The sequence below is a fragment of the Lampetra fluviatilis genome, chromosome 18, assembly GCF_964198595.1.
Source record: "Lampetra fluviatilis chromosome 18, kcLamFluv1.1, whole genome shotgun sequence".
NCBI classification, from domain to species: Eukaryota; Metazoa; Chordata; class Hyperoartia; order Petromyzontiformes; family Petromyzontidae; genus Lampetra; species Lampetra fluviatilis.
In genome coordinates this window covers 6,158,321-6,172,332 of record NC_136292.1, presented here as the reverse complement: position 1 = coordinate 6,172,332, position 14,012 = coordinate 6,158,321, and the positions used below count along the sequence as shown (strand labels likewise).

The following is a 14,012-nucleotide window of genomic DNA, read 5'->3' as shown; positions in this document are numbered from 1 at the left end:
GTGCTTGTAACGGCGCTCATGACGGCGCTGACAGACCTCGTGACGGCGCTTGGGACGGCGCGAGTGACGTACCCACGGTTTTTTGCCGCACGATGCCGCGAGCCTTCTCGGCGCCAGGGGAGCCGGACGTGGTGGCGCTGCGCTGGCGCATCATGGGCTCGGCGGGGTGCGGTGCCTGATCGCGACTCCATCCCCGGGAGAACGACTTGTCCTGCCCTCCGCGGCTCGCCTCCTGGCACAGGCCTGGGCGGGGTGGTGGCACGGTGGAGGAGGGAGAGGGGGTGGTGGCACGATGGGAGCGCGCATCAGCGACCGTGGCGCAGTGGAGGTCATCTTACCCGTATTCGGGGAGGAGTGTGTGCGTGTGTTTGTGTGACTTGCTGGCATATTGTTTATTCTAGCGGGACAAACTGTGTCCTTGGTAATGACGCAGAGCATGTGCTATGGCCATAAGCTTCAAATGTGATGGGGGGAAAAAAAAATCAATGAGTTTCTGCTTCAAGAGTCTGCGAGAGTATTGTTCGGCCTATAATAAGTTCCAACAAATAGACGACTGAGTTAGTGAGTCCTACTCCAGGCGCCCCTGAAAATGTCCATTGCAACAAAGGTATGTTGTCTGCATGTGATTCAGCCTGCAAGTCAGGACATTTACTCGACTGACTTACATCGTACAGAGCACACGCTCTTTCTGACCGGAAGGATCCAGAAACCTAAGATGTTCGTGGTGATCTCAGCAAGACCTACGATCTTTGACCTTGGCAAACAACATTTTCACCATACTCTTTGGTTCTTTCGGTAAAGTCACGTAGGTATATTTACCGAAAGAACCAAAGAGTATGGATTCCTGCAGTCACGAAAGCTTCAAATCAAGATTTTCACCATAATAACATGTAATTAATATTATTCATATATATTTATTATTATATAACTTTACAGTGGCTATAGAAATGGCTAAACTCGATTCTCGAGCACCCGATTTTACAAGCCCAGAGCTGGGAACAGTTTTTTACGACAAAGAAAAAAAAACGAGGAAATATTTCAAGGGCGGGAGGTGGGGTGGACGTGCGTGTTATTGCATTTCACCCTTTCCCATTCCGCGACGTCTGCAAGTTGCAGGGTGGGTGGTGTCCCGTTCACTGCTGAATCTCGGAACGCGCAAGAGGCTCGGCGTTACTTTTATTTAGTGAGGCGTAGCGCCGTCGTCACCGCAGAGAACCGTAGCGACACGTGAGCGACACGTGAGCGACACGTGAGCGACACGTGAGCGACACGTGAGCGACACGTGAGCGACACGTGAGCGCTCAATAATAGCTGGCGTCAAACTGTGCCACATGCCCTTCCCGCATGGCCTTGTGGGAGCCTCGGTCCCGATAACGTTATTTGATTTTAGTTTTCGCTTCCGCTTTCGTTTAGATCGAAAGAAAAACCGATGACGTACACGTGCGCAATCGGAACGGGAAAGGGTTAATCGGCAGTCGAATCGGCAACCGTCGCCCGCCTCCCCTCCGCGCCGCCCGCACCTCGCCCCTTGTGCTTCTTCTGCTTCTGCTCGCTGAGCTTGTCGAGGGGCAGGTCGCCGAGCTCCAGCGAGTAGACGTGGCGCGCCAGCACCTTGGTGAGCGTCTCCATCGTCTTGGCCCACTCGGTGATCAGCTCCTCCCAGAGGGTGAGCGCCGACAGCACCGACAGGAGCTCGTCCCAGAGCTCGCGCGTGATGAGCACGTTCAGGCTCGCCTTGATCCAAGCGACGATCAGCGTCTGTCGGGGGGGTCACCACCCACCCACGTGCGCCCACCGTGTCACGCCGTGGGCCATGGAATTCACCAGCTCGTCGGTATAAGGGACCGCCGCTCGCTTGAACGGTTTTTAAAAGAAAAGTTGAAACGCTGACCCTGTTGTTTAGCCTGGTGTTTACTACAAACCATTTAAAAAGTATTTAGAAACAACGGAATTAATTTTACATGCAAGATTTCGATCGGGTTGTTACCAGCAGCTCTACGTCATGTGAGAGTGGCGCTGCAGTTGACACCTGATGATGATGATGCTGCTGGATGTAATCTCCAGCGAAAGGTTGTAGAAAATACACATTTTCTCACTTTTCAAAATGACAATTTCGTGAAAAGGAGTTTTACAGCTCATCAGATTCCTCCACTATATGTGAATATTCTGATCCCGATTGGCATTCCGTAAAATGGCATTCCACCTACACAATGATCGAACCCAAAATAAACTAATTATGAAAACTAAATTAATGTTACACCAGTGACGGTTGTAGACTAGTCTTGTTATTATTCTTTTAATTGCATGGTTTTAAAGCTTTAACGGAGGATAAAGGGGCCTCGGTTTTAAGAAAGGCGCCTTTAAAGAAATAAAGTTTGATTGATTAACACCCCTTACGTGCGAATTTCCGTCACATCCTGTCACGTATAAACTGTAGCATTTGCACGGTACGAGTAGTCCATCGCGTGCCGGAGTCGCGGTCTAATTATTCATACGCTACTGTTCGAAAAATTACCCGCGGATTACTCATTTGAGATTATTCGTAGCAATCCTTTCCTCTGGCCACATTTGCTGATGAGTTCTCACCTGCTTAAACCAAATAACAAACTTCAAAAGTGGCTAATATTATTGACTTTGATGTGCGTGTATGTGTGTGTGTGTATATATGTTGACCTTCTTTCACGCCGTACGTAGCCAACCATGTTATATTTAAAAAATATACATCAAGTTCACCTGGAATATTGGTCCGGCCAGCTTTCCAGCTAACGTCCTATATTTGGCTTGCTGCGGAAGCTTCCTGAAAACCGTTTCCGCGATCCTCAAAAGAACCAAGAGGAGTTGCTCCCTGTAAGCAGTCAACAGCAAAATCATTTGACACTCTCGCCCAATCACGATGCAGTCTCGCGCATCCACGAAACCTATTGACGCTTAAATGTATACGTATATTTTTTTACTTAATCCCATGCTGCGAAACAAATTACATAGAATCGCAGACCCACCGCATTAACTGGTAAAAAACAAACAAACCGCTGCTGCTGCCGGTGGCGACAATGTCTCACCAAGTTTGCTTGTTCATGGACGTGTTCATCACCATGTGCCGGTAGATGTTCAGCACTCGTTTGCACATGTCCACGTGCTCGTCCAGAAGCTTGGGGATGTCATTGCTGGGCTCCAGCAGGAAGACGTTAACCGACGTGGTCAGAAACACCTGCGCGCACAGAGACGGGAAGAAACGTCACCGTGCAACGGCGCTCACCCAAGAGAGACGCATTGTTCCGATTACGCAGCCAGCAAGGTTGGCTAAGTACGGTACGAAATAAGTTCAACATACATGCATTACTGCGCCTGTCGTCAATCTACCCCTGGATGTAGGCTGGAGGCTTTCGCGCAGTGTGTCGGTCGTGGGGGTTGACCATACTTTACCCCACACTGGGCAGTGGGGGGTAGGTGAGGGGGGGGGGTAAAGGAGTGAGACCTCGGAACCATTGATAGTTTTTCATGAACGGGGAATCTAACTCGGATTGCCGAGTTCATAGGTCAGCGCTATCACTCCACCAAAGATGCAACATGAATATTCATTCACTATGTCGTAAAAACACAGCAAATAAAGCCAATGTACACTTAATAAAGATTTATTTTTTTATTTACATTTATTCGGCAAACAATGGCACGATCGGTTCCGAAAATAAACTGTCTTGAATAAACACACCACGGTGATTGAATACTCAAAGTATAATTTGCAACAGAAGGTAGTTAACAGCTCGCCATGATGGCGAGATGTTAACTCCCTTGCCTGGTATACAGGGGGTCATGTGTTTGATCCAAACCCAGACGCCGGTTGTATATTTGGAGTTTGCATGTCTCTCTACTCGTGGTCGCGTGGATTTTTCCCCGGGTCTACGTTGAGAATCAACATCACGAGTTTTTCCGTATTTGGCGGCTATAAATTTCAACACGACGATAAGCCACTTTGTTGAGCTTACCTTTTGTGATGGCCAGATCACTTCTCAAAAAGACCTACATAGCTCAAGTGGACCTTAGCTGGTAAAATGACAGACAGACCTGGTTTTCACCTGAGGACGGCTGCTTGCGTTGTGGCTGAAACGTCGTGAGAATTATTTTATGTTTTATTTTTATCATTTTATTACTTCCCTTCTACGTGACTTTACCGAAAGAACCAAGAAGATGAATCCCTGCAGTCACGAAAGCTTTAAATCGAAATTTAACAGTTTCATAGTTTAGTTTTAAAGGAAGGCCCTACACACAGATGAGGGCCAAAGGCCTCATCAGCCTCTGGGTTACACGGCCCGTGCACGTGTCAATCTGCTGGAGGGGACGATGACGGGTAGGGGGGGGGGGGGGGTACGCTCGGGATCGGGCCACTCACCTGCAGGGTGGCCTGCACCCCCGCATAGAGGCTCTTGTTGCCGTCGTCCATCTCCGACGCTTTGTTGATGGCGTCCTCGTAGGAGGAGTTCCGGGTCCAGCTGGGAGTGCGCGCGTGCCCTGCGCCACTTTTACTCGACGGCAGTTTTCTCTGGAAGGGTGATACAGGATGAGCAACCAGAGCTATGAACGCTGCGATGTGTGAATGTTAAACTTCGTTCGCGCCGTACGTAGCCAACCAGGTTCGAGGGGGGTACGACAACAAAGGACTGGCACTTGCATCGTCTTTGTGCCGTTTGCCTTTTGGCGTTCCCTGGTCTAACACTGGTGAGACAAGGCCATGAAAAGGCTGTCCTCTGGTCGAGGCCAATCAGTTTCAAATAAAATTCATATATTATCCGAGCATGTTTTGCCACAAGTCCGTGTGGTTAATGCAGACTTGATGGCTTGTTTGAACATCTTAACACAACTCCTGTTTTTTTGCCAGAAAGGGTAAAACCTCCAAGTTATGTTTCATCAGTAACCTCACCGTCAACGATAATAGCAGCAAAGTCACATTTCCGCCAATTGCCGAGAATGTGGAGAAGCGCAAAACGAGGAAACGAACCACGCTCACGCATGTCGCCGCAAGGACTAATTTGACTGCCATGAGTCTGCAATAAGCTTCCGTGGATTACAAGAAAAATAGCGAAGGAGAGAAAGCGCGCGGCCACGAGACGCATGTACGTTGAACTTCTTTCGCACCGTACGTAGCCAACCGTGCTCATCAGAGGTGCGGGAGATGAATGGTATGGGCAGAACATTCATAGAATATGCGTGGGGGAAAAAAATCATCATCAGGTCTCAAGCCACGATTCGCCATTCAACAGAAACTCTTACACAATCCCCTTTGGTGACAAGCAGCTTGAAAACTAGAAAAGGTCTCACTGTCATCTTCTGCAAATTCGTTTTCGACGTCCACCCCCCCCCCCCCCCCGCCAAAATTCAATGCATTAAAATAATGCAATTAAGGGGTAATGATCTACATATTCAGGGGGGCGCAATTGCAATCTCAAGAATTAATTCATGTCATTGAAGCCGCCTTGTTGGAATCACGAGCTGGCAAATTCGAAGAGGTCTAATTAAAATTAGGATCATTATGTATTTTCATAATAATTTAGAGCCTTTCAACACAATGCCATTCATCGTTTTTGTGTCTTTTGTTCCCTGCCGTAGATGCAGGTACGACACCTTGAAGATGTGCTATTATTCGGAAAAATATATTAATCTAGACATTTTGTGGTATCATTGCCATCAGGAAAATGGAGCACTCGTTTGACAAACACTGGCACATGGTGATATTTAAAATAAAGCTTAGGTTACGGCAAAGGGCGCAGTTAAATTTTACGATGGCACTCATGCCTCATAAGATGCAACGTGAAATACAAATAGCTCTTATCCTGTAGTAATGTTTCTTTGATGTAGCAAGCAAGCTTGAGAGCCCAGAAGATTTGAAATCTATTTTGTCAACAATTTATATTTTATTTTACCAGGTAACGCCCATTGAGTTACACAACTCTTTTTTTTTAAGAAGCGAACCTGGCCACAAATGGTAGCTCAACGAGAAGTGGCTTGATAATTGTTTTTTTACCCTTCTATCTGGCAACAAAACTGACACCTTTTTTTGTTTGCATTATGACTGCAGGTATTGTGGTCTATGCAAGCATGACTCCTTGTATAAAACAAGGTGTCAGTTTTGTTGCCAGATAGAAGGGAAAAAAACAATTATCATATTTTTTACTGGCAAATGAGGTTCCAACGGTGAGAAGTGGCTTCTCGTCGTGAGCAAATGTAGAGCAGCCAAAGACCCGAAACGCGTGATGTTGATTCTAAATGTGAAGGGAAAAACCGGAGGACACGGAGAAAAATCCACGCGACCACGTGAAGAACACGCAAACTCCAAATATACAGGCGTCAGGGTCGGGATCGAACCCACGACCTCCTGTATACCAGGCGAGGGAGTTAACATCCCACCACCGTGGCGCCACGGGGAATCCACACGAGCCGAGTACTCAGTGAGTCATGGGAGAAAATGTTCTTCCTTCAGACCAGCAAGGTGAAGTATGGTCAAACAATGCCCAAGGTTGACAGTTACTGCATGGGGAAGGTATTGATCCAGCAGTGGAGAGACAATAGCTGATCTTCTTGGTTCTTTCGGTAAAGTCATGTAGAAGGGAAGTAATAAAATAATAAAAATAAAACATAATAAAATGAAATAATTCTCACGACGTTTCGGCTACAACGCAAGCAGCCGTCTTCAGGTGAAGAATGAGACACTACCAAGCTAGGAGCTTATATATAAACTGGGTTGGAGGTGGAAGAGCGCCTTAACAAAAAAGAATGTGCATATGAAGAGGAATTTAGCATATTCATGGAAAATGCGTAGGAGGTGGGCGGGGGGGAGTTTCAAAGGCATATTATGCCCATGCATTATGCAGGATCAACAGCACCAAGGGGGGGTGCAGGGAGTAGCATTAACAAAGGAAAGGAATGTTATTGATATGTAGCTGCAGTTACTAAACAACCACGTAGAAAACTAAAGTATAAACTACATAAAAAACTAAAGTATAAACTGCATAGCACCATCAGTATACTTACTATACTCTACAATAAGCTGAGTTACTAACAGCAAGTAATACATTACAATTCTACGTCGTAAAAATTATATAATATGCTTCCATCTAAACTTTATTCTCTTACATCACACGAGCATATATCGTACTATATACTGCCATAGATAAACCCAACATTAAATTATATACTGTATTACTATAAACCACCCTATACCTTATACATTTCAACATAACACTATGTATTATTCTACCCACCCTAATGTGTATCGAAATGGTTTATTACGTCCTTCCAATGATTGCTAAGCCAGAATCCATCTTCTCGGTTAAAATTGTCTCTGTGTTTGTATACGTGGATCGCCTCATGAACGAATCTCTCATGATAGCCAGATGGCTTGCAGAGAACCTCTGTCTTGGAGAAGTCAATGTCATGTGAGCCCACTGAGTTGTAACAGTGATCTGCCACGGCTGAGGTGTTTGTCCTACCGTGTTTCAGGTCAGCTTTATGTTCACGGATGCGGTCCGAGACATGTCGTTTGGTTTCCCCAATGTAACTGCTACCAGAGGCAACTTAGTTTGTAGACACCAGGGTACTGTATGTCTGGAACCACATCTTTTACAGACGGTACCAGATCACGGATTTTATGTACTGTATTGAATCGGACCTGGATCTTGTGTTTAATCAGGATTTTGGAGATCTTTTTTGTGACCCCAGCAATGTAGGGTAAGGTGATGGTCTTGAAAGGCTCCTCAACAGGATCCTTCTTGATGGTTGGAGTGATGGCTTTGCGGATTGTGTAGTCGGAGTAACCATTAGCCTTAAGAGCTTGGCGTACGTGTTTGAGTTCACTGGAAATGTGTTCATGGTCGGAGATGCATTGGGCTCTATGATATAGAGTCTTGATGAGAGAATTCTTCTGGGATGGATGGTGGTGGGAATCCGGTTTTAGATAAGCATCCGTATGGGTGGTTTTCCTGTAGACAGAGTGGCTCATTGAACCATCAGGTCTCCTTTTGATTAGGACATCCAAAAAGGGTAGCTTGCCATCATTTTCGACTTCCATGGTGAATCTGATGGCTGGGTGTATGGAATTGATGTGGTCGAGAAATTGGTCTAGAGCAGGCCGGCCATGTGGCCAGATGACAAAAGTGTCGTCTACGTACCTCTTCCATAAGGTCGGACGTAGAGTGGCAGTCTGGATGGCGTCCGTCTCAAATTTCTCCATGAAGATGTTGGCTACAACCGGAGATAGGGGGGAGCCCATTGGGGTGCCCTCAATTTGCTTGTAGAAAGTTTCATTCCAAGTGAAGTATGTATTGGTTAAGCAGTGTCTCACCAGGGGGGGTACCCCAGCATTCAGTCCTTGATGAACCAAGTCTTCAATGATTGCGATGGTGTCAGGTACAGGAACCTTGGTGAATAAGGAAACCACATCAAAACTGACAAGCAGGTCGTCTGGGGACAGGGCAATCCCCTTGATTGTCGATACCAGGTCAGTAGAGTTTAGTACTGCAGAGGTGGTTTTTCCAGTGAAAGGCCGTAGAATTTCAGACAATAGCTGATGTTTATGATGACAAATGTACGTAAGGCCGTGTGTTCTGGACTGGTTTTTGTGTTATGCCATGAGTCGAATTGATTATCATCAATTCCACCGATAATTATCAGTGGAGTCATCAATTACTTAAATAACAGGATGGCCAAGCTCTCGTGTGTACATTCACTTTGCAAGACGTGGCTTATCACGGACACAGACTGCATGCATCAACAGCAGTCTATCGAGTTAACAGCAGTGATCCGGCTTTTGGCACTGCAGACGTAAAGCTTTGGAATGCCTTGCCTTTGCTAATAAGACAGTAAGAGTCGTTTGATATATTTCAGTCTGTCTTTAAAACTCACCTCTTTAAATTGGCCTTTAACCCCCCCCCCAGAGTTCTGGCTGTTGACCACGCAGGTTTTCTTAATTTCCTGCTCTCCATACACGGTGGCGCACTGAGATATACGAATGAAGTGCGCCTAACAAGTGTCAATAATTATTAAAAACGGACAGCACCACCGTGGATTTCTAGCGGCCCCAGCAAATGTGCAAAGAGAGGCACCGTCCCCCCCTCCCTACTCGACGTGCGCACGCGCAAATCCCAGTCTTTCCTTCTGAACATGAGCTTCTTAGGATTTCTACCTCGGCTCCGTTGCTGTCGCTCTCCGCCGTCCTGGCCTTGGCGCCGCTGGCCGACGGCGGGCGAAGGTGAGGAGGCGGTGCCTCCTCGGGCTCCTTCATGAAGAGCGGCCGCTCCCCCTGCTGGATCCACTCCTGGTACACGCGCACCACCTTGCGGATGGCTGCCGCCTCGCAGATGGGCAACAGGAAAGCCTGCACACACCCCCCCCCCCCCCGCACAGAGGAGAGAACCGTGAGCCCCGCGAACACGGTGGCGAGATGTTAACTACCTCGCCTGGTGGACAGGAGGTCGTGGCTTCGAGCCCGACCTCCGACGCCTGTATATTTGGAATTTGCATGTGCTCCCCGTGGCTGCGTGTATTTTTCTCCAGGTCCTCCGGTTTTATCCTTCCACATTTGGAAACATGCGTTTAGAGTATTTGGCTACTAAAATGTCGTTCACGTGATAAGCCTCTTCATTGAGCTGTCATTTGTGGCCAGGTCGCTTCTGAAAAAAAGAGCTACATAGCTCAGTGGGCCTTACCTGGCAAAAATAAAAAGAGTGTTAAAGTTTAGAGCGAGTTCAAAAACGTTCAGGTCAATGACGCCGCGTGGCCTTGAAAAGAAAAGGGCGATGTGCCGGGGCGACAGCCCTTCTTGTCTCTAGTGTCGGTCGCTGGTGGGTGGCCAAGGAGAGCACGTGTTTCTTCTGTCTTGTGTGTACACGCTCCCGTTTGCATTGTCGTTGCTATGAGCTATTTAGCTTTGCCGGGTAAAACAAACGTATTTTAGTTTGTTCTGTCCCATTTGTTCCGCGAGTCTAAATGTAGCGCGAGCACATAATGGCCATTAATCGTACGTAGTTCGACGCTTTACCCGACGGTGGTCCGTACATTGCGCAGCCGGATAAGCAATGAGGTTTCGGCTAACTTGCAATGCAGAGGTCACGTGGGTTTGAATACAAACGATGGTGAAAACGCGAAATGTGTTCGCAACAACACTCGGAACAATTGAATACACAATCCCCAGCAGGATCTATTGTGCTGCGAAATTCCACCTTGTTGCGACACATCGCAATCCCACGTGATGCAACAACGTATGAAAACAATCCACTCCTGCTGCGTAACCATTACACGTGGATGTGAAAGAGGAATGTGGTGGGGAGCTTAGCGCACTGCCGCTGTTCACCCCGTGACCCATTCCAGGTCACAGCAAATAAACTATGTAACATGATTTTTGTTCCTGAGTAGTAAGTGCTATTTTCTAAATGCTTATGCCTCAAAAGCATAGAAAATGTCTATTAATCCCCACAAACTTTGCTTTTTTGACCAGGACTTTATGTGAAGGAATAACACAAATGCACACATTTTCTCATTGAAAATAGGTACATTTCAAAATATCACTGTGCTGGTCACAAAAGCAAAGTTTGTGGGGAATAATAGCCATTTTCTGTACTTTTGAGGCATAAACATTTAGATAACATTTACAACCCAGGAACAAAAAGAATATTTTTTTTGCTACACAGTGATATATCAGTGCAATCTACACCCCCCCCCCCCCCTCTGGCTGCCACCACCACCAATACAGGCTTCAACAACCCACAGTGACCAGCGTGGTGAAGTATGGTCAATTTAACACGTAGGCTTTCGTGACCAATATTATTCATAATAAAAGGTTTTTGGGTTATATCGCGTTATTTATAAATGTGTCGTAACCCTCCACCACCCGACGTTTCGCTGGTAATTGCATCCAGCATCATCGGGCAATTTGCCAGAATAGTGAAGCCCTCCACTTGCTCCCGGTCTTAAATAGAGCAGCAGCAGGGTGACGTCATCATCTAACCCGATCAGATGCAGAGATCACAAGCGGAAAGGGGGGTATTGTAATTATATAATAGATTAGTAATCAGTTAATTGTTACGATTAGTAATCAGTTGTAGATTAGTAATTAGTTGTAATGTGTATCATTTAATAACTGAACCCAATCACTATAACCAATCTGAAGCGTATTATTAAATAATACATATTTTCAATTAATTATAATTAACCCATTACTAACGTAGTATGTAATTACAATAACCCCCCCCCCCCATCCGCCACCTCTGATTTCTGCACCAGATTGGGTTAAATGATGACGTCACCCTGCTGCTGCTCTATTTAAGACCGGGAGCAGGTGGATGGCTTCACTATTCTGGAAAATTGCCTGATGATGCTGGATGTAATTACCAGCGAAACGTCGTACTCAAAAAATGTAAATGTTGTGGATTCACTCTTCAACACACCGGTGGGCTAAAACAGTGAACTATTTGTAAATTGTCAACCGTAACACATTATTTACTGATTGGCCGTGTCGGGTGGTGGAGGGTTACAACACATTTATAAACCACGCGATCTAACCAAAAAACCTTTATTATGAAGTATGGTCACGTAATCCACACAACCGACATGGCATGGGGAGAGCTCCATGCAGCAGTGGATTGAAAAAAAAGGACATCACAAACGTTGTATTCCATCAACACCCGGCCGCCTTTGTCTTCCCAGTTGCGAAGTTTACTACACACCGCACCATGTACTCATTTGAGGATGAGTTGACCTAGGGGAGGCCCAGAACCGGTTCAGATAATCGTCACCGGAGTTGGTCGTGAGCGAGAATCTAACTCGGGTCGGCGGGTTCGTAGCGCAGTGCAGTAACCGCTGCGCCACCACTCCCCAGACACTTACACAAAGACAAATAACATACATATCGATATGCACACCATACCACTTTACACTGTGACTGTGCAGAAAATTGGCACAGTAGGGGGTACAGCTGGTGCATCTACCGATCATCTAAGTCGGCCAAACCATTGCACCTGGGCCCATCCCGAGACCTCCTGTTAGCAAGCCTTCGACACTTCATGTGGCCTCAAAGTGCACTTGGCCTGGCACAGGCGCCATGGTGACGTCACCGTCACTTAGTGGCGAATGAGCGGGTATTGGCATAGGTTGTGTGTGTAGGTCATCCACACTCAGTGCTGCTGCACCACCTCCTGGACAGAGTGGAGCATTGCGCTGACACATTTGCTCCGCGATCTGACAACCGTCAATCGTTAAAAAAGGGTAAGCCAATGCTGAGCACTTCAAACGCGGTATAGTCTAAGCATTCACTGAGACAATGGTGCACGTTTCTTCAAAGCTCAAGTGCTTAAATTAGAAAATTATTCACGTGAACAAGACAATGCTGTGAGCCAAACTAAATAACATTTGATGACTTGACAACCAAAAATAATTTCCCTAAATATTTATTCATGCCTAAGCAATTGCCTTATTTTTTGTGGATAAACAAAAACACTCCGGCGAAACATTTAAAGAAATGTCAACTGTTCTACGGGATACCGTACAAAGTAACGGAAAAAATAACCAGTCTGGCTTACACCCACACTGTAGAATGAAACAAGTATAACCCGTAAAAACAAAGTTTTTCACTATAAATCCTTTATATGCGTGGCGGCTAGAGTCCTCTCGTCCTCTGGCTTGAGATGGCTGCCACCTATGGGTCAGATGATTGCATGGCACCATTAAGCAATTGGTAATTAAATATAATATTTTTGTCCCAAAAAGTGTAAAATTTTGGAAAAAAAATTTCACGAACATTAATTGTCACGCACAACGAGTCTGTGTGGAAAAAGTCAGCTCGATTGGATTACGGGAAGTGGGTTAAAAAACGACCGAAAGATTTGCACGGTCATAAGCAAGCAAGCAAGTGAACTTAATATAAAGGATTTAAAAACAGGCAGGAGGGCGATACAGGATGGGGAATTAACAAGTTTTGTTTGTATAAACTTGCGTGCTATATTGGTGGGGATATGCTTGCTGGGAGCAGCGCTGGGCAGAAAAATCCACAGCTGTAATATATAATCCTTTTCCTTCTTTGTTATTTCAATTATTCGTTTTAAGAGCACATACTACAATACCCCGGTTAAAGTCGGGGGGAGGCGATCCTAAAAGGTGTGATGACAAACATCGAAACGACAAAAATCTCAGCGCTTTACAGGGTAGCATGTGATGGAGGTGAAGGCTGAGAGGCGAGGATACAACAAAGGACGGACGATGATGCTGTCAGCGATGTCAGCGTGGGGTTGAAACGATGGAAATCAGGCAGCGGTATTAATAATATAGTTACGACGTATTTGCGAAACGGGAGACGCTACACACACTAACACGCACGCGCAACGACGTGCAATGTCACACACACGGGGCGCGGCACTGCTGACCTGGCGGAAGACTTCGATGACGAAGTTGACGTTCTCGCGCGACGAGTGGAAGACCTTGCGCGCGATCTCGGCGTCCGACAGGTGCTCCTCGTCCACGCTGCACAGGCTGGAGGTGCTGGGCTCGCGCTCCGTCAGCGTGCTCGTGTTCGAGTGCGACTGCTGCTCCTGCCCCTCGGGCTGGGAGCCGCTACCCGCGCCGCCGCCGCCACCTCCACCGACGCCGCTGCCGCCGGCACTGAGCGCCATCGCTACCCCGGGGCCGCTACCGCCACCGCCACCAACGCCGCCACAGCCACCACCGTTCCCGCCTGTCCCTCCTCCTCCCCCCATCACACTGTCGCGCGTCTCGCCAACGCACACCCGCTGCTCCTCCGCGATCGCGTAGCCCGCCGCTGCTCGCTTTCGGCCACCAAACGGGGAGAGACGCGCGCGCGCAAGCGTTGAGCAGGCGCGGCGATTGAGCCGTCGCAGCACACGCGGCGCGCGCGTGAGAATTTACAAACGACGACGAGTGCAAAGTGATTGCAAATAAAATTATTTTGTTGCATATAGGCTAACGGTGCACACATCTGTACACGTGAAACGGAACAGAGACAATTTGATCCTACC

General features: G+C 47.1%; 1 protein-coding gene across 5 annotated transcripts in view; it reads right to left on the bottom strand.

Moving 5' to 3' along the window:
* Positions 1-14,012, bottom strand: part of LOC144937130 (ral GTPase-activating protein subunit alpha-1-like) — a 74,760-nt gene that overhangs the window by 35,786 nt on the left and 24,962 nt on the right. For all 5 annotated transcript variants that reach the window (XM_078864420.1, XM_078864417.1, XM_078864419.1 and 2 more), the window contains exons 10-16: positions 13,404-13,802; positions 9,173-9,364; positions 4,388-4,537; positions 3,060-3,208; positions 2,734-2,845; positions 1,521-1,758; positions 73-243 (exon numbers count right to left, since the gene is read on the bottom strand). In XM_078864420.1, coding sequence (XP_078720546.1) covers positions 73-243; positions 1,521-1,758; positions 2,734-2,845; positions 3,060-3,208; positions 4,388-4,537; positions 9,173-9,364; positions 13,404-13,802 — 1,411 coding nt within the window. The remainder of the gene's footprint in view (positions 1-72; positions 244-1,520; positions 1,759-2,733; positions 2,846-3,059; positions 3,209-4,387; positions 4,538-9,172; positions 9,365-13,403; positions 13,803-14,012) is intronic.